Below are 26,269 nucleotides of genomic sequence, written 5' to 3'. Positions count from 1 at the left end.
AGTCAGTATGCCTCGTATTGATGAAGTTCTTCTTCAGGATTTGCCTTCGGATACAACAATTAGTTAGATTCAAACTACAAGCGTGCAAAGTTCTCTCATTCAAAGAACAAACACCGTTGATCCACCATTTGAATTACCATGAGGGTTTGTTCCACCCCACAGATTATTTTTTCTGCGACTGCAATGACTTAGGACCACGTGAATCCTATCACTAGTCGAAACATGTGTGTTTTCCATACAATTATGCAAATAATTCATCGTTTTCAGGCATTACAGACACTACATTACACGGGATTATTTTCTATTAATATTATTTTTTTATTTTAAAATATTATTTAAGTAGTTTGATTTAAAATTCTACAATAAAATTGAGATAGTTTTTGCATAATATAGGTTTAATTAAAGATGTTACAGGTAAGCGAGACGGAAAATATTCTTTCGCTTCTTGTTCTATACTATTAGTAGATTTTTTCTCTCGCCTTTATCCTTGGGACTATATAGAGTCTATAAATATAAAATAATTATATATATATATATATATATATATATATATATATGGGGCTGCTAATTTAGACCCAGTTGGGTCTAAATTAGCAAAGTGCACATTTTCAGTTGGACCAAAATACCCATTCTTTTTAATTAATTAACCAAATTACCATCAATGGACGCGGATCCAGTGTCGCGCAAGTACCGCAGGACCATGGTTACAGGCCGTTGATTTCCATCAGACAGCCAAGATCAGATCTCATCAAGACTGTCTGATCAATCAGACAGCCCAGAGCATCCGATTCCATCAGATTCCAGCGCGTGCACCACACTGGATTACACCCTGGAGAGAGAAGAATCTACTTTTTAAAAGCAGGACACGTGTCGCTGTATGATTGGCTGGGCGTGATTTTTTTCCATTTAATACTTTGAACTCAATTATTTCGTTGTAAATTAATTTTTTATTTTTATTTTTTATACCAAAATTCATAATTTTTTTTTCTCTACAAATAGAGACTTGGTTCGTTTGATTTGGACACAGAAAAAAAAACCCAATTTTTCACTACCTTAATCTCATTTTTCACTACCTTACATCAACTCACTGAAACCATTCTACCAGGAAAATGGTTTCAGAGTACAAATCTCTGAAACCATTCTACCAGCTAAATGGTTTCAGAAGCAAACACAATTAATAAATTACTCACTGAAACCATTCTACCAGTAAAATAGTTTCAGAGTACAACTATGTGCAACCATTCTACAAGCTAAATGGTTTCAGAAGCAAATAACTAATAATCAACTTACTGAAACCATTCTACCAGCAAAATGGTTTCAGATTACAACTCTCTGAAACCATTGTACCAGATAAATGGTTTCAGAAGCAAACACAATTAATAAATTACTCATTGAAACCATTCTACCAGTAAAATGGTTTCAGAATACAACTATGTGCAACCATTCTACCAGTAAAATGGTTTCAGAAGCAAACATTAGTTTTCAATTACCGTTTTATCTCATTTAATTAACTAAAAATAGTTTCAGGTCTCCAAAAATTTCATAAAATATACCAAAAGTTCCAGAATATTATCTACTATTTTCCTGGAATAATGGTTTCAGTGAGTTGGTTGAGTGGTGCGTGTTAAATTACAACACACAAGTAACGTATTTAGTAGACAAAAAATGAGATTAAGGTAGTGAAAAATTGCATTTTTTTTCGGTGTCCAAATCAAACGAACCAAGTCTCTATTTGTAGAAAAAAAAAATTATGAATTTTGGTGAGATCAGATCTTGGCTGTCTGATGGATCAGGATGATCTGGGCTGTCGGATTGATCAGACAGTCTTGATGAGATCAGATCTTGGCTGTCTGATGGAAATCAACGGTCTGTAACCATGGTCCTTCGGTACGCGCGCGACACTGGATCCGAGTCTATTAATGGGTATTTTGGTTAATTAATTAAAAAGAATGGGTATTTTGGTCCAATTGAAAAGGTGCACCTTGCTAACTTAGATCTAACTAGGGTCTAAGTTAGAAAACCCCTATATATATATATATATATATATATATATATATCGTTGAATGCGATAAATCTTCTTAAGGATGGTTGTCGGCTAAAAAAACTTAAGAAAGTTTTATATTTGAAAACAGAGGTAGTAATTATTTGAAGAGTTTAACTGTTGTGCACTGTCGATGTAAAGATTTTTTACACATACATCTAATGATGCGTTGCCACATCATTTAATGAATGTGACACATCATGTGTTTTTAAATATCATACATGATGTGTCAGTATATTATTGGATGCATGTGTAAAATAATTTTACACTGACGGTGCATATAAATTAAATTCTTATTTATTTGAACAAAATGAAACATCTTGATGCCTTACATAAAGGGGAATTAAGGACAAGTCAGTTATAGAGACACAAATTTCTTGTCCAATATGATGAAATTCATCGGGCATAAGACTTTCGATACATTTATTTATCAGTCAATGGAGTAAACATTGGTCAGGACATGGTCTTCCGTTAACCTTTTTTTTTCATTCCACTAGAGGACCTTCAAGTCAATGATTCTATACGGTCTTCCTTTAGAAATTGTACCACACGTTACGCAAAATATTGAAAACCAACTTTACTTTGTATAGTCCAATATTAAAAACATAAATAGTAGCTCAAGTAACAAAAATACTAAATTTGTTAATTAGATATTATGATTGGGGTTCGAACTCTAATCCCTCCACTTTATATATGAATTCGGCCCCATACTCATCACATTAGACAATACTCTATAATTGTTTTCTTTATGTTAACCATCCCTTAGAAAGAAAAAAAATTGTCTGTTTCAATCAAAATTTGTTTTTTTTTTTTTTGTGTTAACAATCTGATTCCGAAGAAAAGGGACCCGATGATCTAGAACTCGGTCGAGAAATATATAAAGTCTGGCCAAAAATTATAGCCGCCATGAGTTCCAATACCTAAATGTATGCACTTTGCTGAAAACACGTAATTAGACTCATTAATTTTCAACCCCTTTAAGTCCACTCACCACCACCACACCCTCATTTATAAACTACCTCAGTTTTTTTATCTTTCATTTCTCTTCACTCATTCTAACCACTCCCATATTCTGTTTTTCTCTAATTGGTTTTGGAGAAAAATCATACTCACTTTCAATTAATGAACTCATGATACCATAAATAAAATTTTCATTAGGAAAATTACCATTTCATTTCTTTCACCTCTTGTTTTCTTCAATCATAATTCTCTATTAATGTGATAAAGTCACAAAATCTAAGACAACCCTTTTATCTCTAGAATCTAGTATGAATTTTGTAACCAAAAACCACTTGATCCGTCATGTATCACAAGCTCCTCCACATAATTATGCTACAAATTTTCCAACCATACCAATAATTGTAGTAGGAGTGATGGCAACATCTTTGTTGCTAATGGCCTACTACACCTTTGTGATCAAATGTTGTCTCAATAGGAACACTATTGATCTTATTATAGAAAGAAATTTGTCTTTTTCAAGACAACATGAAAATCAATCTTCATCGATCTCAATAGCATCGGAGCCAAGAGGACTAGACCAAGAAGTGATTAATTCAATTCCAACAATTCATTACAAAATAGAAAAAGAAAATGGTGAAAGAGTCTCTAGTGAATGTGCTTTTTGTTTGAGTGAGTTTCAACAAGATGAGAAACTAAGAGTTATACCAAATTGCAACCATTTATTTCACATTGATTGTGTTGATATTTGGCTTCAAAACAATGCAAATTGTCCACTTTGTAGAAGTAAAGTTTCATTGACAAGAGAAATCCAAGTTGAACATGTTCTTACTCCAAGACCTTCACCTTATTTGCAAAGCCAAAATGTTGAAAACATCATTAGTGGTTGTGAAGATTTTGTTGTGATTGATTTAGATAATAATGAACATGTTGATGAAGGACAAAACTTGCATGAAATAAGACAAGAAAGAGGTAAAGAATTGGAAGTACCAAGAGATTCTATTAGTCCTTTAAACAAGAAAGCAATTAAGCTTCAAAAAGTGATTAGCATGGGGGATGAGTGTATAATTGGTATGAAAGACAAATTTGATGGTATCTTAATTCAACCAATTAGAAGGTCTTTCTCAATGGACTTATCCATTGAAGTTTGTGGTGATAGTAGTATTAGAGCAAAGAGATCATTCTTTTCCTTTGGACATTGAAGTATATCAAGAAGTTCTAGAAGTTCTGTTTTACCTATTCATTTGGAACCTTAAGGTTTCTTTCGCGACTAAATCAACATTTTAGTCTTTGAAATTGTAAGATTAGTTTATTTAGTTTATTAAATTCACGAAATATCAACTTAATCTCTTATATTGAACAATAATGTCGGTTATTTTAGTCATTTTTCTAAATTTGGTTTGAGGTTTTAATAAAATTTGCTGTTTATAAAAAAAAAATTCTAAATTTCACCACCAATATTCGCTTCATTTAATCGTCTAATCTAGTTTAGTGGATTAGTTCTAATATCAAGTGGTTGTAGTCCCCTTCCGATGACAGTTGTGAAGAATCGAATAACTTTTATTTCAGTTAGTAGTATTGGGTAAAAAAAAATTGAGGTAATTTAAAAGAAATTGAGGCGCCCCCTGTGGGTCTATAAATAGGCATATAATAACTTTCTAGACAAACATATAAATAACTCTCAACAAAAAAGAAACATATAAATAGGGGCTCAAGCAAGTCTTCCCATGTCTTCAAAAAAAAAAAAAAGCAAGTCTTCCCATGTCATATTCTATCAAATATTTATAGTACCTAATCAAATAAAAGAAATGGGAAAATGGACATTTTACCTAAAAGGTTTATGATGAGATTTTAACAATTGTACTAAAATCGTCAAATAAAAGAAAGTGAAATTTGCAACGAGACTTCTTCTTCTTTCAAGCAGCCGCCCCCTTTTTCATGACTCTAGTTTTTTCTTATTCTTCTTCTTCCATTAAAAAGGAGTAGTTTTTGAATCAATTTTTTATTCAAAATCATCGTTCTAAATTGTTTTTCATTTCCTTTTCATTAAAATAAGTGATTTCACATATATTTAGTTTTTTCTTTGTGATTTTGTCGTTTTAGTACGACGTTGTGTTGGTCGTCGTCTTGTTGCGGCTTTATTTTGTTTTCTCGTCTTGATATGACATTCAATGACTTTGATATTCCAAGCATTTCAATTTCATCATATATGTAAACTTTGTCACATTTGTAGGCATTTTTGACATTATATGCTATTAACGTGGATGCTGTGAGTTTGCTCGCAGATTCATCTTTTTCAGTTTTTAGCGATTTTGAAATTGTATTGTTCAATGTATTCTACCAATTTGAATGAATGAATGTCATTTTAGTAAAAAAAAAAAAAGTGAAATATATGTTTTTTATGGTAACTGTGAAAGTAAAATAGCAAATTAACTAACGGTGAACTAACACCGGTATAATTGAAGGGGAGGTGTTTGTCACTTTGAATAAAAATTAAAGGAGGTTAATATTAACTCAAAAATTAGAGGGGATGTTAGTGTTATTTAAAAAGACTACAGCAGAGGTGAGTGTAATTTTTCCAATTAATTTTATTAACTATTATTGGTGGAATGACAAGTGGTCTCATGAGTTTAGTTCAATTTGCATGGACATGACACTCTATGTGCAGGAGCTGAGGTTCGAAGTCAGGACACTCAACTTATTCACTTTTAAGGTGGATTTTCTAGCCACTGGGTTACTTGACAAAAAAAACTATTATTGCTAGAATATAATACTTTAAAAGCAGTGTATAAAATAATCATTAGAGAATAAAATTATAAGAAAAAACTTAACCTACATTAAAAATGAAATGATATTTTTTTTATTAAAAAATACATTCATTGTATGACAAATTATTTATTTTTGTTAAAGATAAGTGACGCTCATTTTAAAGAAAAAAAAAAGAAACTTTTTTTTTATCGTTATTATAATGTTTACTAAATCCTTATTAGTTTTACACTACAAAAAAGGAATCACTTGCGAGTTGCGACAGAAGGTTTTGCGGCAGTTTCATAGGAACCGCTGGAGTTTGCAATACCTCGCTACAAATTCACTCCTCCCCTCTTTTTTTTTTTTTAGAACTTCATTCCCACAATCTTAAACAAAATTGAAGATTCATTGTCAACCTTTATTAATTAATTCATTTTCTTTTTATCAAGACATCACCAACATTTAAACCAAATCTTACTAAATCCATTCTTACTAAATCATCATATTAGAATTCTTACTAAATATGTACCAAAAAAAAAAGAATTCTTACTAAATCATATTAGATTTTTTTTTCCTCTAAACTGCTACGTAGCTATTGATTTTCTTTTTTATCAAAATATCACCAACATTTTAAACCAAATCTTACTAAATCATATTAGATTTTTTTTTCCTATAAACTGCTAACTAATATTTATCCTATTAAATCTATAAATAAATATATGTTTAACTAGAACATCGACTCATGCGCTGATTAGCTGTAAGATATCTAGTAATGATTAAATAAGATATGATAATTTCAATAATGTAAGGTATATGAAAAAAGTTGAGTAACATAAAATGATAGTTCAACAATAATTTTGGAAAAATATTTATACAAAGAAAATTATGTTATATTACAGAAGACTTCCTTATAGACCACACATTCGAAGTCTTAGTAGTATCTTCACTATCGTCATCGATGATCAATATTTTTAATCCTTTTCTAGAAGTAACTCTTGAAATTGCAACATACAACTGACCATGTGAAAACACTGGCGACAAAAGATATATCTCAACATACTTTAAAGATTGTCCCTGACTCTTATTAATATTCATCGCAAAAGAAATCATTATAGGAAATTGTCTCCGTTGAAATTTAAAAGGAATTCTCACGTCAGATGGTGTCAGAGAAAATCTAGGTATGAAAACCTGATCACCAATATTACTTCCTGAAATAATTTTTCCTTCAAGAGCACGTTTTCTCAATCTCGTAATAATAAGTCTTGTTCCATTGTATAATCCTAATTTTTTATTCAAATTCCTTAATAGTATAACTGAAACTCAAACTTTAATATAGTCAAGAATAATTTTAATAATGGTGCTTATCAATAATTTTAATATAGTCAACAATAATTTTAATAATATAGTCAACAATATATTTAATGTAGTCAACAATAATTTTAATATGATATACTTTTAAAATTAATGGTGCTTATCAATTATTGCACATAATTTTAATAATAATTTGTATACTTGCCTTAGTGGTTGGAAATATTGTCTTGCACTGAAGGTTTGCCGGTTCGAATCTTAGTCAAGACAAAATTGTATTATTTTTTAATAAAAATTGAAAGAAAAAATGGAGGGAAAACAGGGAAAACAAATTAGGGTTTAGGGTTTGCTTGTGTATACAAGCTTATAATATAAAAGATAATTGACTGGGGTTCTACAAGTGCACAAAATCGCTACCAAGTAATAAAGTGATAAGTTTATCGTTCTCCACGGGGATTGTGCCAAAGTTACTAGTTTCGCTTAGGAATATAGATAGTTTGCATTCGCTTTGGTGTTTTGAAAAGTATCTTTGCGGGTAATAGTAAATGAGAGGAAATTAAAGACAGAATTTAAATGATAGAAAAATAAATATTGTGTGTGTGACCACACGGGGTGGTTAAGTGTGGTCGGATCCTTCCCTTACTCCTGCTTGGTGGTTATTCCCTTGTTTCCATCTATCAGGAATTAGACTATTAAAAATAGGTTCAGAAACAATCATTTCCTAATTCTATTACAAACTGTTAAGAGCCTAGTTAGTGGTTACCCTTACTCTATTTCAGTTTCATCGCCCTAGATTCCACTTTTTTGTTAAAAACATTGGTATCATTACCTTAGTGGCTCCATGTGTCATAAGTTGTCATGTGTGCCTCTAACTAATTCTAACTCTGTTTCAGGTAGAAATTATCATTCTTTTTAATCCTATATTAAGACATCAGATACTGAATTTAATTGTCTCATATTGGCCATAGCATACCGTCCTTCGTTCGGGATTACTAGCTTCGTTTCTTATGCGATATCCACTAGGTCGTTAGATTTTATTCTAATGTGATAAGTATTAAAATAAATATAAAACCGAATAATAAATGAGTTTGCAATCAGAACTCAATTGAATATATACCCAAATTGTACAAAATGCAAAACCAAGCATTCGTAAGGGAGTTCCTCGACTCCACCTAACCTAGGAAAAAGATATTACAAAGACAAAAAGAAAAGAACCTTATTGACCTTGGAGTTCCTTGACCTCTTTGCCTCCTCCTTAAAGTTCTCCTAACTCTATAGTGAATATCACTGTTGTTGAGTGATTTCTGAATGAATAATAGTGGAGGAAGAATGCTCTATTTATAGTTTTTCAGCTGGGTTTGGGCTTTTCTGTGCGTCCACCGCACCCATCGTGGCCACGATGGCGTGTATTTTCGCCTCATCGTGGCCACGATGGATCATATCGTGGTACGATAGTAGATTTCTTCAGGATTTTCTGCGTGCTTTTTAAGTCATCATCGTGCCACGATGACAAGCCATCGTGGTACCATGAAAAAGATTTGTTGCAGATTTTCTTCAATTTAACCGCCTTCTCATCGTGCCACGCCAGGATTCATCGTGGGTATGATGGTTGCGCTGATTTATTACATTTTTGCACTTTTTTTCTTTTTTTTTTCCACTTTTCTTGATTCTGGGCCAAATAACTTCATTTTTTCAGGTATTTGCTTGCTTTTGAACTTCAATTACTATTAAAACTATCAAAATTACTACTGAAAACAACATATAATTGACTGTCATCAATAATCTCATAAATTATTATTATTATTTATATTTGGAAAAATTCTTATCATTATTTTTGTCAAGACATCGATATCATTGCAACACACCCCAAATTTTTTATGAATCTTGTCTCAAATCTTACCGGATTCATTTGGCAAAACAAAATCTTACTAAATTATATTTTATTTTATTTTATTTTCTGTTACGACTAATTTTTTTCATAAAATAGTCTTGTAGATAGAATTTCACCCAAAAGAAATAAATAAAAAATTTCATATTTAAATTTCGACTCATACATATTACGATTTCTCAATCTCAATCAAATGAGCTATGCTAACTTGAGAGCTTTAACGCCTAATTATTATCTTAACTTATATCTATAATTAATAATCTTATCAAAATAATTTTTAGAAATCGAGTATTGAATGGGTATAAACCATTTGCCAAATTATATGTTATGCTTCACAACATTCATTAACCAATTTGTACCTCCAAACATGCAAATACATCAAACATTACTTGTTGGCATGACAAGAAATTTTCTCAACTAAAAGCACAAACTATATGTTTTTCATAAAACAAAAGACTACATAAGAAAATCATCAATTCAGCTCAAACTTATTTAACTAGAGTAATAATCAAGGAGCAACAAGACACCAACAAACATTAAAAACTAATTAGAGCGCCTATAGAGAACCGAGAAATTAAATCGTTGGTTTGCTTGATCCCAATGAAGACCAATTACATCTCCTTTCTTCAATTCCCTTCGAAGAACAAAGTCATCGAACCACGTCTTGATGAAAACATGAGTTTGTGCGGAAGGCCATATCCTGAAAACGAGAGAATGGAGAGATTTTGTGTCAACATCCCATACTTGAACTTCCACTCCTTTCTGCTTAGCAGCTTCAGCACCACCCATCAACACGGGAATTACAAAAACATTAGCCAGATCCTTATTCAACAAAAGCCTACTCAAACGGCTACAATCACTCCATTCCAAGGCCTTCTTAATCTCCCATTGATCATCAGAATTATTGTTCATTCTTAAACAACGGAATGGGAAATGGATCTCATCAAATGTTAAACAACGGAAAGGGAAACGGCGGCAAGAACCTCCACCGAGTGATAAGCAGACACAAACGAAGTCATTGGGAATATTGATGCGGCTAGCCATGAATCAACAAAGTTTGGAGTATTATTTTGTTAACTGATGAACCCTTCACTACTTATATATAGATCAATATTAGGGTTACTTTTCTTTATCTTTCAATAGATTAGATTAATCGGGTCGGCCCACATAAAAATACTGCTTTTTATATTCTTTTCGGCCCACATAAAAATGCTGTTTTTTATATTATTTTATTTGGAATTACCTAGTCATTTATCTAATTAATTAAAATATTCAAATAATTTTATGATAAGTTCTTTAAGTATTCAATATGGAATATATATTTTATGGTAAGTTCATTTTATATTCTTTTATATGGAATTTTATGGTAATTTTTTTTTTTTTTTTTTACAAATTATGGTATCTTCTTTAATTAAAATATTCAAATAAATTTATGGTAATTAGTTTTTTTATAAGAGGTAAGTAATTATTAGTTCTTCAAGTATCCAAATATGTAATTAAATTTTATGGTAAGTTGCTTTTGTATTTTTTTTTCTAATATAATGCTCTTTATATATATATATATATATATATATATATATATATATATATATATATATGGGGGCTGCTAACTTAGACCCAGTTGGGTCTAAGTTAGTAAGGTGCACCTTTTCAGTTGGACCAAAATACCCATTCTTTTTAATTAATTACCCAAATTACCATCAATAGACGCGGATCCAGTGTCGCGCGCGTACCGCAGGACCATGGTTACAGGCCGTTGATTTCCATCAGACAGCCAAGATCTGATCTCATCAAGACTGTCTGATCAATCAGACAGCCCAGATCATCCGAATCCATCAGATTCCAGCGCGTGCACCACACTGGATTACACCCTGGAGAGAGAAGAATCTACTTTTTAAAAGCAGGACACGTGTCGCTGTCTGATTGGCTGGGCGTGATTTTTTTCCATTTAATACTTTGAACTCAATTATTTCGTTGTAAATTAATTTTTTTTTTTTTATACCAAAATTCATAATTTTTTTTTCTCTACAAATAGAGACTTGGTTCGTTTGATTTGGACACAGAAAAAAAAAACTCAATTTTTCACTACCTTAATCTCATTTTTCACTACCTTACATCAACTCACTGAAACCATTCTACCAGGAAAATGATTTCAGAGTACAAATCTCTGAAACCATTCTACCAGCTAAATGGTTTCAGAAGCAAACACAATTAATAAATTACTCACTGAAACCATTCTATCAGTAAAATAGTTTCAGAGTACAACTATGTGCAACCATTCTACAAGCTAAATGGTTCCAGAAGCAAATAACTAATAATCAACTTACTGAAACCATTCTACCAGCAAAATGGTTTCAGATTACAACTCTCTGAAACCATTGTACCAGATAAATGGTTTCAGAAGCAAACACAATTAATAAATTACTCATTGAAACCATTCTACCAGTAAAATGGTTTCAGAATACAACTATGTGCAACCATTCTACCAGTAAAATGGTTTCAGAAGCAAACATTAGTTTTTAATTACCGTTTTATCTCATTTAATTAACTAAAAATAGTTTCAGGTCTCCAAAAATTTCATAAAATATACGAAAAGTTCCAGAATATTATCTACTATTTTCCTGGTATAATGGTTTCAGTGAGTTGGTTGAGTGGTGCGTGTTAAATTACAACACACAAGTAACGTATTTAGTAGACAAAAAATGAGATTAAGGTAGTGAAAAATTGCATTTTTTTTTCGGTGTCCAAATCAAACGAACCAAGTCTCTATTTGTAGAAAAAAAAAATTATGAATTTTGGTATAAAAAATAAAAAATTAATTTACAACGAAATAATTGAGTTCAAAGTATTAAATGAACAAAAATCACGTCCAGCCAACCATTGTGTGACACGTGTCCTACTTTTAAAAAGCAAATTTTTCTCTCTCCAGGGTGTAATCCAGTGTGGCGCACGCGCTGGAATCTGATGGATTAGGATGATCGGATTGATCAGACAGTCTTGATGATATCAGATCTTGGCTGTCTGATGGAAATCAACGGTCTGTAACCATGGTCCTTCGGTACGCACGCGACACTGGATCCGCGTCTATTAATGGGTATTTTGGTTAATTAATTAAAAAGAATGGGTATTTTGGTCCAATTGAAAAGGTGCACCTTGCTAACTTAGACCTAACTAGGGTCTAAGTTAGAAAACCCCTATATATATATATATATATATATATAGGGAGAGATCAAATTACACCGATATAACATTTGAGTAATGTTACACCGCTCAATAACGCTTTGACGAATACAAATTTTATAAAATCCACCGTTAGATTGAAAACTTATATCGTATAGATCATTCATGTTAAATTTGACAAAAATCTAAAATCGTTTGCCATTTTATTGAAATTTTTATTATTAATAACTTGTGTCACATATGATAATTATTTTGAATTTTTTATCAGTGACAATTTTTCCAGTATATGATAATTAAAATTTATATATCAGTTAAAATTTACCCTGTATAAAATAGTTTTTGAAATTTTTATTAGTAAGAACTTGTGTAACATATGATAATTATTTTGAATTTTTTATCAGTAATAATTTATCCTGTATATGATAGTTAAAATTTATATATCAGTTCGAATTTACCCCATGTAAAATAGTTTTTTTTTTTGAAATTTTTATTATTAAGAACTTGTGTAACATATGATAATTATTTTGAAATTTTTATCGATGATAATTTGTCCCGTATATGAAAAAAAAGTCAAAACCTTATGTCACTGTCATATGGTTCATTTGTAACTTGAAGGACCTTTTTGGTGTGGTTGGCTTCTTAGATGGCTTGGTCCAATCTAAATTATACTCCCTTATGTCACTGTCATATGGTTCATTTGTAACTTGAAGTACCTTTCTTTTCCACTCACAAAATGTCATATGGTTTAAATGACTTAGTTAGTCAGGTACTTCTAGTTTAGTTATCAAATTTTTGGACATCAATTATCATTATTTTGGACACATAGCAACATCTTAAATAAGGGCAATTGATAGTTTTCAAGAAGAATGAGAAACCCTATTATGCACCCCTTTTTATGAGGTTCACGGGTACAACCCGGGATTTTTACCTATTATAGTAGGTTGTTCAAGTTTTTGGACTGTGGGGTCCACAAGAGAGAAAAAACTAATTTTTTAAATGAAAATTGGTTGATTACGTTTTTATCCTTGATTGTTTCCCAGTCTCCTCACTTCATTCATTTGCAGAAAAGTCATCTTTTCGTTTGCAGAAAATTCATTCTCAGAAAATTTTAATGAACTGGAAATTTATATCAGTATACGAAAAGACTCATGGTCATGGACATTGCAGAAAATTCATTCTCAGAAACTTTTTGGTCATGGACATTAAAATTCATTTGCAAAAAATTCATTCTCAGATCTTGATCGAGTCTTTTTCAAGTGTCAAGTTAAAAACTCCCTTGTTCCTCTCTTAACCTCGGCCTCCACTCTCCCCATCTACATCGTTCTAACTTTGTATCATCATGTCCATGACCATGAGTGTTGTTGCTATTGAGAAGTTTTTTGGGATTTGGGTTTAATTTTTCTGGATCTAAGAAATTAGCTTCTTTTTTTTTGTTCTTTGATTCAAAATGATTTTCTTCATCATTCTTTGTTTTAGGTTTGTAAAGATGGGAACAATAAGTTTTTGGTTTAATTTTGTGAATAGAGAAAGATTTTCTGGGTATGAGATTGGATTTTCTGGGTATGAGATATTGAAGAAGATTTTGTGAACAATAAATTTTGTTAAAGAAGAAGAGGATGATGAAGAAATTAGATTTTCTGGGTATGAGATATTGAAGAAGATTCAAGAACTCTTTTTTTTTTTTAGATTTTCATAATAAAAAATAAAACTTAATTATAAATGTACTTTACTTGTACCATCCATAGTGATTCAATCAAACCCGTCTTCTTTGATCAAAAAAAAATCAAACCCGTCTTCTTAGATTTTTGCTACAGAAATTGAAATAATTAATGTAACTAGACTTGTCTTTTTAATACCTATAGATTTCGACAGAAGATTTGAAATTTCATCAATTCGATTGTTAAATATCACCTAAATTGACTAACAGACAAATGAGAATAAATTTGGATGACCGGATTTCGAATTTATAGAAGAATTGTAATAGAAGTCTCATTGGAAACCTAATTTTATTGAAAGGGTCATGAAGTTTGACTAAAATTATCGATTTCGACTCAAGATTTGGAATTTTATCAATCTGATCGTTCAATATTTTCTAATTGGACTAACAAACAAATGACAATGAGAATTTGGAAGATCAAACTCCGAATGTATAGACCAATTGTAATAACAGTCTCCTTTGAAATCTAGTTTTAATGAAAAGGCCACAAAGTTTGACTAAAACTACCGATTTGGACTAAAAAAAAAGAATTTGTTTTTTGAAGAAGCTAAATTAGCCCACCCAAATTGGCGCTAGAGAGAATCGAACCTCAGACCTCAAGAGGAGCACACTCACAAGTCCCAAGCAAATACCAATGCATCAACCCAAGTGGGTTGAAAAAAAAAATTTATCAATCCGACCGTTCAATATCACCTAATTAGACTAACAAACAAATGAGAATAAAAATTTTGATAATCGGACTCCGAATGTATAGACCAATTGTAATAACAATCTCATCTGAAATCTAGTTTTAATGAAATGGCCACAAAGTTTGACTAAAACTACCGATTTGGACTGGAAATTTTGAATTTTATCAATCCGACCGTTCAATATCACCTAATTGGGCTAACAAACAAATGAGAATAAGAATTTTGATGATCAGACTCCGAATGTATAGACCAATTGTAATAACAGTCTCATATGAAATATAGTTTTAATAAAAGGGCCACAAAGTTTGACTAAAACTACCGATTTAGACTGAAAATTTTGAATTTTATCAATCCGACCGTTCAATATAACCTAATTGGACTAACAAACAAATGAGAATAAGAATTTTGAAGATCGGACTCCGACTGTATAGACTGATTGTAATAACTGTCTCGTTTGAAATCTAGTTTTAATGAAAAGGTCACGAAGTTTGACTAAAACTACCGATATGGACTGAAAATTTTGAATTTTATCAATCCGACCGTTCAATATCACCTAATTGGTCTAACAAACAAATGAGAATAAGAATTTTGATGATCGGACTCCGAATGTATAGATCAATTGTAATAACAGTCTCATCTGAAATCTAGTTTTAATGAAATGACCACGAAGTTTGACTAAAACTACCAATTTGGACTGAAATTTTTGAATTTTATCAATTTGACCGTTCAATATTTCATAATTGGACCAACAAACAAATGAAAATAAAAAAATTGAGAATAAGAATATTCTCTATACACTCGGAGTCCGATCATCAAAATTCTTACACTCGGAGTCCAATCATCAAATTTCTTACACTCGGAGTCCAATTTGTTTGCTAGTCCAAAATTTTTATTATCATTTGTTTGCAAGTCAAAATATAGTCAAAATTCTTATTTTCATTTGTCTCACTCGGAGTCCGACCGTTCAAAATCACCTAATTGAATTGACAAACAAATGAAAATGATAATTTTGATGGTAGATATTCTTATAATATTATAAATATTAGGGTAAATGATCATTTACCCCCCTGCAAAATAAGCAAATTTTCGTTTACCCCCCCTATGCAGATTTTTTTTCTGTTTACCCCCCCTGCAAAAAATAGATTCACTCATTTTGCCCCCCGTGTGTACAGCAGGACATGTGAATGTGCAAATCTGCTGACATGGCTTGTACACGTGGAAAAAATAATTAATATTTATTTTTTAAATTCCACGTCAGATAATATATTTTTTTAAAAAAAAATTCCTACAAAATAAAAAAACGGATTTTCTTTTTTTTTCCCAAAAAAATCCTACAAATAAATTTTTTTTCCTACAAAATTTTTTAAAACATTTCCTGCAAAAAAGTAATTTTTTTTCCTACAAAGAATTTAAAAAAATTTCCAACAAAAAAAATGAATTTTCTTATTTTGCTCCCAAAATAAATATTTACTCCAAAATAAAGTTTATTTTCAAAATAAAAACTTTAAAGATTTATTTTCAAATCTTTTTGAATTAAAAAAACATGATCTTTATTTTTTAAAAACAAAACATTATTCGTATTTTCCTCTTATACCAAAATCATTTGTCCTAAAACTAGAAAAATAGAAGGAAGCAGAAGACAATAACGAAGTAGAAGACGATTCCGGTGATTGAAGAAGATGACGACGAATATGATCACGACGGTGGAAGCAAACCGGCGAAGATTCTGTTTTTTTTAAATAAAAAAGATTTGAAAATAATTTTTTAATATCTTTATTTTGAAAATAAACTTTATTTGGGAGAAAAATATGAAAATTCGTTTTTTTTATTTTAGGAAAAAAATAATAATTTTGTACGAAAAAAACTATTTGTAGGGAAAAAAAATTTATTTGTAGGATTTTCTTTTTATTTTGGAAAAAAAATTCGTTTTATTAATTTTGTAGGAAAAAACATTTAAATTTTTTTTTTGAAAAAAATATTATCTGACGTGGAAGTTAAAAATAAATATAAATGTTTTTTCCACGTGTACAAGCCACGTCAGCAAATTTGCACAATCACATGTCCTGCTGTACACACAGGGGGCAAAATGAGTGAATCCATTTTTTGCAGGGGGGTAAACAGAAAAAAAATCTGCATAGGGGGGTAAACGAAAATTTACTTATTTTGCAGGGGGGTAAATGATCATTTACCCTAAATATTAATACAAAAAATCATTTAAAAATGTGAAAGTACACAATAATTGAGTTGGAAATAGGAATAAAAGTTGCGATAGAAAATATTTGAAAGATCAAAAATTGAATTTTTTTTTTATAAAACTACTAACAAAAGGGGTGCATATTAGGAGGACCCGATTAGATAGATATGTATGAAAATATATGAACAATATAAGCAAAATATTTTAATGGGGCGAATGTCTTTTTTTTTTTTTTTTTTTTTTTAATATAATGACTCACTTCACTTGTACGAAAAAATAAGACTCAATTTTTTTTTCACTTGACACTTGTAAATACGATTCGACTAGAAAACACGCTTGTTCAGGTTTTTTGAAACTCCAAATTCAATTTCATTCTAATTCATCATCATCGATTCAACCCTAGTAACAAACCACAATGTCTCATTGCCGCAAATCTTTCGTTCGAGCAAATTTCTTCTCTTATTTACGAAACCGATTCGTTCTTCGCGAATCTTGATTACTCGAACCCTTAAAGTTTTATTTGAACGGTGTCGCAATTTTAGGGTTTCATATTTCTGCATCCCTTTCTTGATTCGATTTGAAAGAGATATGTAGAAATGGAAAAGAATTCTAAGATTCTTGATTGGAACTTCGATAATTCTCAAGTTTATCAATGTCGCTCGTATCAAAGGTAATTGTCATCACTCTTTCAATTTTCGATTCTGTATTATCTTTTTAAATTTTTTCTAATTGATTTGACAAGCATGTTGTTTTGAGGTTGTTTTTTGTTTGCAACATTAACATGTTGTTAATCTTGTTTATCCAAGAAGATGCTAAATTTGTATTGAAAGCCACTTTATTGTTGTTAATCTTGTTTTGAGTCTTAATATTGTTGCTAAAAGAATTCTTAATACAAGTCTTGGGAATGGGATATTCTGTTTGGATGACCCCATGAGATGAATTCTTTACCAAACATGCGGCTTACAATATGAATTCTTTATTCATATGGAATAAGGATGCTATACAGGGTACCTTTGATGCCAAATGGAGTATATGTCCCTAAATTGAGAATGCTTATTCATAACTTCATATGTATGTGGAGATGACCCTTGGTGCCATTGATGCGAAATATTATATATGTCCCTAAATTGAATATATGTCCGTCGATGTCCCTAAATTGAATATATGTCCGTCGATGTCCCTAATTGACGCCTAAATGAATGCAATTCAATGTCCCTAAATTGATGGTTTGAATGAATGCAATTCAATGTCTCAAAATTGATGGCTCGGTGTCCCTAAATTTATTGTCTGAACGAATGCAATTCGATGTCCCTGAATTGATGGTTGTGTGCCATGGTGCCTTTGATGCGAAATTGAGTATATGTCCCTTGATTTCCCTAAATTGATGGTCTGAATTGAATTTTAATGTGAATGCTTATTCTTAACTTCAAAAATAAGTGGAGATGACCCTTGGTGCCATTGATGCAAAATAGGATATATGTCCCTAAATTGAATATATGTCTCTTAATGTCCCTAAATTGAATATTTGTCCCTCAATGTCCCTAAATTGAATATATGTCCCTCAATGTCCCTAAATTGAATATACGTCCCTCAATGTCCCTAAATTGAATATATGTCCGTTGATGTCCCTAATTGACGCCTAAATTAAAGCAATTCAATGTCCCTAAATTGATGGTTTGAATGAATGCAATCCGATGTCCCAAAATTGATGATTCGGTGCCCCTAAATTTATGGTCTGAACGAATGCAATTTGATGTCCCTGAATTGATGGCTGTGTGCCATGGTGCCTTTGATGCGAAATTGAGCATAATGTCCCTTGATGTCCCTAAATTGATGGTTTGAATTGAATTTCAATGTGAATGCTTATGCATAACTTCAAATGTAAGTGGAGATGACCCTTGGTGCCATTGATGCAAAATAGGATATATGTCCCTAAATTGAATATATGTCTCTCAATGTCCCTAAATTGAATATTTGTCCCTCAATGTTCCTAAATTGAGTATATGTCCCTCAATGTCCCTAAATTGAATATATTTCCGTCGATGTCCCTAATTGACGCCTAAATGAAAGCAATTCGATGTCCCTAAATTGATGGTTTGAATGAATGCAATCCGATGTCCCAAAATTGATGATTCGGTGCCCCTAAATTTATGGTCTGAACGAATGCAATTTGATGTCCCTGAATTGATGGTTGTGTGCCATGGTGCCTTTGATGCGAAATTGAGCATAATATCCCTTGATGTCCCTAAATTGATGGTTTGAATTGAATTTCAATGTGAATGTTTATTCATAACTTCAAATGTAAGTGGAGATGACCCTTGGTGCCATTGATGCAAAATAGGATATATGTCCCTAAATTGAGTATATGTCCCTCAATGTCCCTAAATTGAATATATTTCCGTCGATGTCCCTAATTGACGGTTTGAATGAATGCAATCTGATGTCCCAAAATTGATGATTCGGTGCCCCTAAATTTATGGTCTGAATGAATGCAATTTGATGTCCCTGAATTGATGGCTGTGTGCCATGGTGCCTGCCTTTGATGCGAAATTGAGCATAATGTCCCTTGATGTCCCTAAATTGATGGTTTGAATTGAATTTCAATGTGAATGCTTATTCATAACTTCAAATGTAAGTGGAGATGACCCTTGGTGCCATTGATGCGAAATAGGATATATGTCCCTAAATTGAATATATGTCTCTCGATGTCCCTAAATTGAATATGTCCCTCAATGTGCCTAAATTGAATATATGTCCCTCAATGTCCCTAAATTGAATATATGTCTCTTGATGTCCCTAAATTGAATATATGTCCCTCAATGTCTCTAAATTGAATATAGAATAATGCTAGCAACACACTCTTTAACAAACACACTCTAACACACTCTTTTTTATTGGTTGAAATTCACATGGGTCCCATAAAAAAATGTGGACCCATATAATTTTTATGGGACCCACATAAATTTTAACCAATAAAAAAGAGTGTGTTAGAGTGTGTTTGTTATTGGAGTGTGTTGCTAGCACTCCTCATTGAATATATGTCCCTCAATGTCCCGAAATTGAATATATGTCCGTCAATGTCCCTAATTGACGCCTAAATGAATGCAATTCGATGTCCCTAAATTGATGGTTTGAATGAATGCAATTCGATGTCCCAAAATTGCTTTATCAGCCCCATGGAGTAAAAATGCTTTATAAGGGGAAGCCTGTTTATTTGACTCCTGAACAAGAGGAGGTGGGATTTATTATCTGAAAACCATGCTGTTGTTCCCTTTTTTAATGAATTGGGTTTATTTAAGTACTTCTATGTAAAAGTTATCAGTTTCTCAGATTCAAAAGTCTCTTCCGAGTTTTTGAGTGTATTATGGGCTTCAAATATGTATTGCCGGTTGCTACAATCTATGTGGTTATGTGAGATACAGATTACATGCAGCAAGATAAGTTCAAGGAAAATTGCTGGAATGAGTGGCGAAAGTTGCTAGGAAGAAATCATGTAATTCAGAAATTGAAAGATTGCGACTTCACACCAATCTATAAGTGGTGCCAAAGTGAAAAGGAAAAGAAGAAACAAATGACTACAGAATTAAGTTGGTAGCTCCGTATACGTAATTTCATATTTCCATAATAGAAATAGAAATTGATATTCCTTGGAACTTTACTTTTTTGAGTGGGTTTGTCTATATGTTTCAAATATATACACACCAATTTGCCAATATGAAAAATATAATCTAATTTTGATTTTAGCTGATACTCCTTACAATAGAGTACTGCACCATGTGATTATTTGAATCACATGATTTGATACAACTTGTCAAACCATTACCTATCATGTTTGGCGTGACTCATTTTATTTTTTTGGTTTGTTTTTCACTAATTCTCATCAGACATTGAAAATCAAATTATTGTAATTTGTTGAATGAAAAAGAACTGAAGGAGCACTATTGAAGAATATCATACTGGGATATATACTGGATAAATTTTTTACCAAACATGTGGCTTACAATATGAATTCTTTATTCATATGGAATTAGGATGGTATACATGGTGCCTTTGATGCGAAATTGAGTATATGTCCCTCGATGTCCCTAAATTGATATGGTCTGAATGAAATTTCAATGTGAATGGTTATTCATAACTTCAAATGTAAGTAGAGATGACCCTTGGTGCCATTGATGCGAAATATTATATATATGTCCCGATATGTCCCTAAATTGAATATATGTCCGTCGATGTCCCTAAATTGAATATATGTCCGTCGATGTCCCTAAATTGAATATATGTCCCTCAATGACCCTAATTGACGCCTAAATGAATGCAATTCCCTTTCAATATGGTTTGAAGAAGACCGGTTTAACAGTTATTTTGAACAGTCCTAGTTGAAGTAGTGCTTAACAGGCTTGGGCGGTTCTCGCCAATTGTGCTAGCTTTTGGAGTTGAACTTGGCCTAGTCCGAATTCTAAGTGTGTTTATAGCTAATTTTGGGTATTCTATTTATGCTAGATGATTTGCTTCTTAATAATGACAGCTGACTATCTTTCCGTCGTTCGGTGTGTGCCAAAAGACTAATTTATTCTTTGAATAACCAATGAAATGTCCCAACAATTATGCAAAATCTGGGATACACTGCACAGTGGAATAAGTTACATGTTTGATCAGATGGAGTCGTTGGGTGATGATGATCTGACATCCTTGTATAGTACCTCAGTGCAGCAAATCTTGTCAATTGAAGGTTAGTATGATCAGTCTGATAGAGCATTTGGATTCAGTTTGTTTATAGGTAATTTGGGGATTTCTGTTAATAGTAGGTGGTTTGCTTCTTAGATGTGACAGCTGAGTTTATATCTTTAAATTGCCAGTGGAATGTCCCAACAATTTTGCAATCTTTTGGATGCATCGCGCAATGGTCTGTTTCAGATCTTGGATCTCAAGTTGAAGAGATCACATCATATATATGCCAGAAGATTATTCAAGTACTTGAATTAACCATCAATAATCTTGCCTGTTAAATTTATTTGGCCAGAACAATGTTGATGTTCTGTAGAAGATTTTCAGTTGCTTGTATTGTTCATGGAATAAGTTTCATTTTTGATCAGATGGAGTGTTTGGATAACGATGACAATGATCTGACATCCTTAAATGGTACATCTCAGTGCAGCAAATCTTGTCAACTGAAGGTTAGTATGAGGAATCTAATAAAGCATTGGAATTTCTTTCATCTGACCTTAGATCTGGATTTTAAAAAAAAGGAAAAAAAAATTACTTTGCTGTTGTATTTCTATCATCTTTTGCTTGTGTTCATTCCATGTCTATGCACTGTGATATTTTTAGGGTTAAAATTGCAACTAGTTTTCCTAGAGACAATCTTATCTTTTTACATGTGCCTATAAACACTTATGCTTGTAGAAGTAATATTAGAATTTATTTGCTATTCACTACACCTTCGACTATGGGATTAATGTTCCAATGCTCATGTCTTTTAAGTATGTTTTACTTTTGACATGCAAAATGGAACTGAATGCAACAGAAAAAGGGGCATTGGATACATAAAGTGAAAAGCAATATAAATGAAATTGAAAATCATTATCATGAACAAATAGTGTGATATTTGGATATTTGACAATAATCTCAGTATTTTGGCTGCAATCTTGAACTTCGCAGAATGTGTTATCCAACTCTAGGATTACAGAAAAAGTTAGTTTGCCCAATTTTCATCGTAATATTTTTCTTCCATAAATCAAAAGAGGATTGAAAACTTTGGAAACATCAAAGAATAAAAATTAAAGAAGAAATGGAAGTAGAATAATGAGGATTAACAGTAACATAATCTCTCAAAATTCAGGACATTAATGCATGTGTACTGCCAAATGGATGTAATGGAGGGTAATCCTGTAACTTTGGAGCAATGGGTGTTGTGTATGGGTAAAGGATTCAAAGTGAGGATTGAGTAGTACCAGAAGTGGAGGTTCTGATTCTGTTATGATGCAAAGCATATGTTAGTGTATCTGACTGTGCAGTCAGCAAACTGTTGCTATTTTGTTTAGTTTGACAGTTTTCTGTTCAGTCTGTTTTGTTGTTGTAGGTGTGGTTACGGACAGTTACTATAAAGGATGGATACTATTTAATACTTATGCTGATTATTTGATTTTTTCTAATTTTTTAACTTATGAAAAAAAGGAATATGGTGAATATTTTACGTGGTGTGCTTTGTATTTCTTCCATAATGGCTTTGTAATTTCTCCGGCATCCTTATTTTGTAGATTTATGAACTGAAAACACTAGTAAAATGCTTTTTGCCTGACCAACGGAACCAGGCAAAGTGGAACATTAATGGACTCTTGGATATTTTATCAATAATGCTACTGGAAAGTGATGGTTTTGTTAATAGGTACACATGCTTGTGGTATGATTTTTATAGTTAAGGGAGAGTGTTGTCAAATGTAATTTTGGACATGCCTCATCCCACCCCTCAGCTTCCATTTGTGTATTTTTCCTTTACAATACCTGCCGGAAGATAGCTTCCCGTAGTAGAGCTTGTCTATATATTCAGATTGTTGCTTGTACTCTACAGTCTATGCACAATTGAATTAATAATATTCAGTTTCAGAATAGTTTTCTGCATATTGATTCATGTTGATTTTTAATTGTCAAATGGGACTAGCTAACATGCAATATAAATATATTAGAAGAGCATTGATCTTAATTTCCATTCTATCATTATACCAAGAGAATATGAGTGGTTCGTAACCTGTTTACAGGAAACCAGCTGGTGCTATAGCAGGGTGCTAGCATCTAGGAAAGTGTTGAATCCATTGCATTTGTGGATCTATTGTAGGCAGTCTTACCTTGTATCTGCATTCCAAAAAACTGATTATATGGCTCGAACCCTTGTTGTCAAGTCTCATGGAAGCAACTCCAACCATGTCCCTAAATTGAATATATGTCCCTTGATGTCCCTAAATTGAAAAGATGTTCTTAAATTGAATAGATGTATATGTCCCTAAATTGATGATCTGAATGAATGCAATTCGGTGTCCCTAAATTGATGGTCTGAATGAATGCAATTCGACGTGAATGCAATTCGGTGTCCCTAATATTGCAATTCGATGTCCCTAAACTATTGAGCACAACAAATGTGCATGTTTTTCCTTCGATATCGAGCATAGTATTTTTAATGAATTACCTGTTGTTCATTTTGGTTCACGGCTTCTGTGGTACCAATTTATATGTTGATGCTGGTCTTATTAAGTATACCAGTTTTACCATTGAGATACATCTATTCCTGAGTCTTAAATTCTCATTTACATACTTGAGGTCATGAATACCAATTTAAACTCGACGTTTGCATAATATTTTATAGGAAAAAGTGGTTGAATCTCAAGGGTGTGGGGTCACTTTATTTCCTGCTTACAGAATGGCTCTAGAATTTCAAAGGAAGCAATTGATTTGCTATATGAGTTACTTCAAGACCGTTCTGGCTGGAATAGAAGTTTCAGTAAAAGGCTTTCTGAGCATCCCAGTGCAATTCTTTACCTTGTTTCCATTCTAAAGGAACCTGTCAGTGATTCAACTAGGATTGCAGAAAAGATTTTGATGGAGCTTTTTGAAATAGACGAGGAAAATGTTTCTTGTGCTGCGAAGTTTGGTTGGTACAAAGAGCTTGTTGATTGCATTATTCAAGGTAGGAAGACATTGTTTTTTAGCTCCTCTTTGTTGTGTTCAGAGTTCATGGAATGCGCACATTCAATTATATATATTGACGACAATGCAATTACAATAAATACATGTATAGATCAAGAGCAAATACTGAATATCTTCTATTGTCGACAATCGACATCTATAGTATTTTAAGATAAACTATAAACACAGTAAAATCAATGATAAACATTGTTGTATCCTTGACAATAGTTTTTGATTCCTCTGGTATTTTGTACCAATCAGTAATCACATATGGGAAATCTTCTTTTCTTTATGGTTTATGCACCAAATGAAGTATTTGTGTCTGTGATTGCTGTCCTATAATTTACTGATCAAATTATTTTTCCTTATTCGTATTCTTCCGGATCGGAGTCTTCAAGAATCTCAATGGTTAAAGCCATGATTAATTTGGAATTGGAAGAATCAAACTTGAAACTCCTTGGAGAGAAAGGAGCTATACCTCCTTTGATCGAAATGCTATCTGGAAGCATTATCATTATCAGGCTTGGTCAAACTAGCAGGAGTTCATGCCAATAAGGGAATTATTGCTGCATATGGAGGTGTCCCTCTTGTTCTATATTTAATGTTCTCTAGCAGGAAACCAGCGTTCATTACAATTAAATGCTTTGAAATCCTTGAGAAGCTTTCATCCGATGATGACGAAATTAATTTCTTTATTGACGGAGAAGGGAAACAACTCGAGTTAGATAACATTATCACCGATTTGCTAGCTCTACAGCAGCTTCCTAACTCAGGTCACTACTTCCGTAAGCCTGCATTACGCGCTCTTCTTGGCATTTGTAAGTTTGAAACAGGTTTAGTTAAGAATGCCATTTTGGCAGCGAATGGTGTATCACAAATTCTTCCCCTTCTTGATGACTCTGACTCAGAAATCAGGGAAACTGCCATATGTCTTCTCTTTCTTTTCTCACAACATGAACCAGGAGTTGTTGGATACCTCTTCAGGCCGAGAAGACTCAAATCTTAAGTCGGGTTTCTTGAGAATGATGAAAATAATGATGTACAAGTGGTTGCTGCTGGGTTACTTGCCAACCTTCCTAAATCCAAACGAAAATGGTACAATGGAAGCAAAAGAAAATGCTCTCAGTGCACTCTTCAGGTTTACAGATCCAACAGATATTGACTCACATATCATGATTTGGTTAAACGCGGAATATATCCTTTGCTAGTAAATTTTCTCAATACTGGTTCAGTGACAGCAAAGGCTAGAGCAGCCACAGTTGCCTCAAAATCAACCTTTTCCTGGTGTTTTAGATTATCTCGAGATTCTTTATGTTCGGCATACGGAAGCATTTGCAATGTGAATTCCACATTTTGTCTGTTGGAAGCAAATGCTTTACCTGGCTTGATAAGGCTTTTACAGGAGGAAGTTCATGCAACTGCTTATGAGGCTGTACAAACACTTTCCACATTGGTTTTAGAAGACTTTCTGCAGAGAGGAGCTCGTGTCTTGCACGAGTCGAATGCAATCCGTTGTTGAAAATTTTGAACTGGGGAAGTGATTCTCTCATGGAAGAAGCTCTAGGACTCTTGGAGAAGGTGTTTGTCTCAAAGGAAATGGTTGATTAAATGGATCAACGGCTAGATTATGTCTATTTGCTCTTACTGGCATGAATGTATATGGTGATGGCCACCTAAGGAGAAAGGCTGCAAAGGTACTGTCATTGCTTGAACGCTATTCGAGGTCAAGATCATCATCATCTTCAATCGTTGCATTTGTTAGTGAGAATTTACGCCTATAAGTAAGAAGGTAGAACATAATTTGCTTCAAAACCTTTAACACTTATATACTACTTTTTAATCTATTTGTAAATGCCAATTAACCCTGTTA

The 26,269-nt window shown here is 32.4% G+C and overlaps 3 protein-coding genes and 1 pseudogene across 3 annotated transcripts; 3 read left to right on the top strand and 1 right to left on the bottom strand.

The window, feature by feature from the left end:
- The first annotated feature begins 3,049 nt into the window (after window positions 1-3,049).
- On the top strand, window positions 3,050-4,431 carry LOC123902944 (RING-H2 finger protein ATL16-like). Its single transcript, XM_045952789.1, has one exon. The coding sequence runs from the start codon at window positions 3,310-3,312 to the stop codon at window positions 4,198-4,200; it is 891 nt and encodes a 296-aa protein (XP_045808745.1). The 5' UTR covers window positions 3,050-3,309; the 3' UTR covers window positions 4,201-4,431.
- A 5,054-nt stretch (window positions 4,432-9,485) lies between these two features.
- LOC123892107 (B3 domain-containing protein At2g33720-like) lies at window positions 9,486-9,986 on the bottom strand. The gene has a single exon (XM_045941950.1). It carries the CDS (start codon window positions 9,984-9,986, stop codon window positions 9,486-9,488), a length of 501 nt encoding a protein of 166 aa, XP_045797906.1.
- Window positions 9,987-17,043: 7,057 nt separating this feature from the next.
- LOC123902935 (sister chromatid cohesion protein PDS5 homolog B-like) lies at window positions 17,044-26,189 on the top strand. Its single transcript, XM_045952777.1, has 6 exons — window positions 17,044-17,392; window positions 21,354-21,451; window positions 21,544-21,692; window positions 21,816-21,896; window positions 22,980-23,107; window positions 24,080-26,189. Exons 1-6 carry the CDS (start codon window positions 17,319-17,321, stop codon window positions 24,141-24,143), a joined length of 594 nt encoding a protein of 197 aa, XP_045808733.1. The 5' UTR covers window positions 17,044-17,318; the 3' UTR covers window positions 24,144-26,189.
- Window positions 24,742-26,180, top strand: LOC123902927 (annotated as a pseudogene).
- Window positions 26,190-26,269: the final 80 nt, after the last annotated feature.

The sequence above is a fragment of the Trifolium pratense genome, linkage group LG1 (assembly GCF_020283565.1).
Source record: "Trifolium pratense cultivar HEN17-A07 linkage group LG1, ARS_RC_1.1, whole genome shotgun sequence".
NCBI lineage: Eukaryota > Viridiplantae > Streptophyta > Magnoliopsida > Fabales > Fabaceae > Trifolium > Trifolium pratense.
The sequence above is the reverse complement of the archived record's forward strand: the minus strand, read 5'-3'. Positions and strand labels throughout refer to the sequence as shown.

Coding starts and splice junctions, on each gene's coding strand:
- LOC123902944 (XM_045952789.1), top strand. CDS start 3,310: ATGAATTTTGTAACCAAAAACCACTTGATCCGTCATGTATCACAAGCT.
- LOC123892107 (XM_045941950.1), bottom strand. CDS start 9,986: ATGGCTAGCCGCATCAATATTCCCAATGACTTCGTTTGTGTCTGCTTA.
- LOC123902935 (XM_045952777.1), top strand. CDS start 17,319: ATGGAAAAGAATTCTAAGATTCTTGATTGGAACTTCGATAATTCTCAA. Junction 21,693..21,815: donor TATGCCAGAAGATTATTCAA/GTACTTGAATTA, acceptor ATTTTTGATCAG/ATGGAGTGTTTGGATAACGA. Junction 21,897..22,979: donor GCAAATCTTGTCAACTGAAG/GTTAGTATGAGG, acceptor CTTATTTTGTAG/ATTTATGAACTGAAAACACT.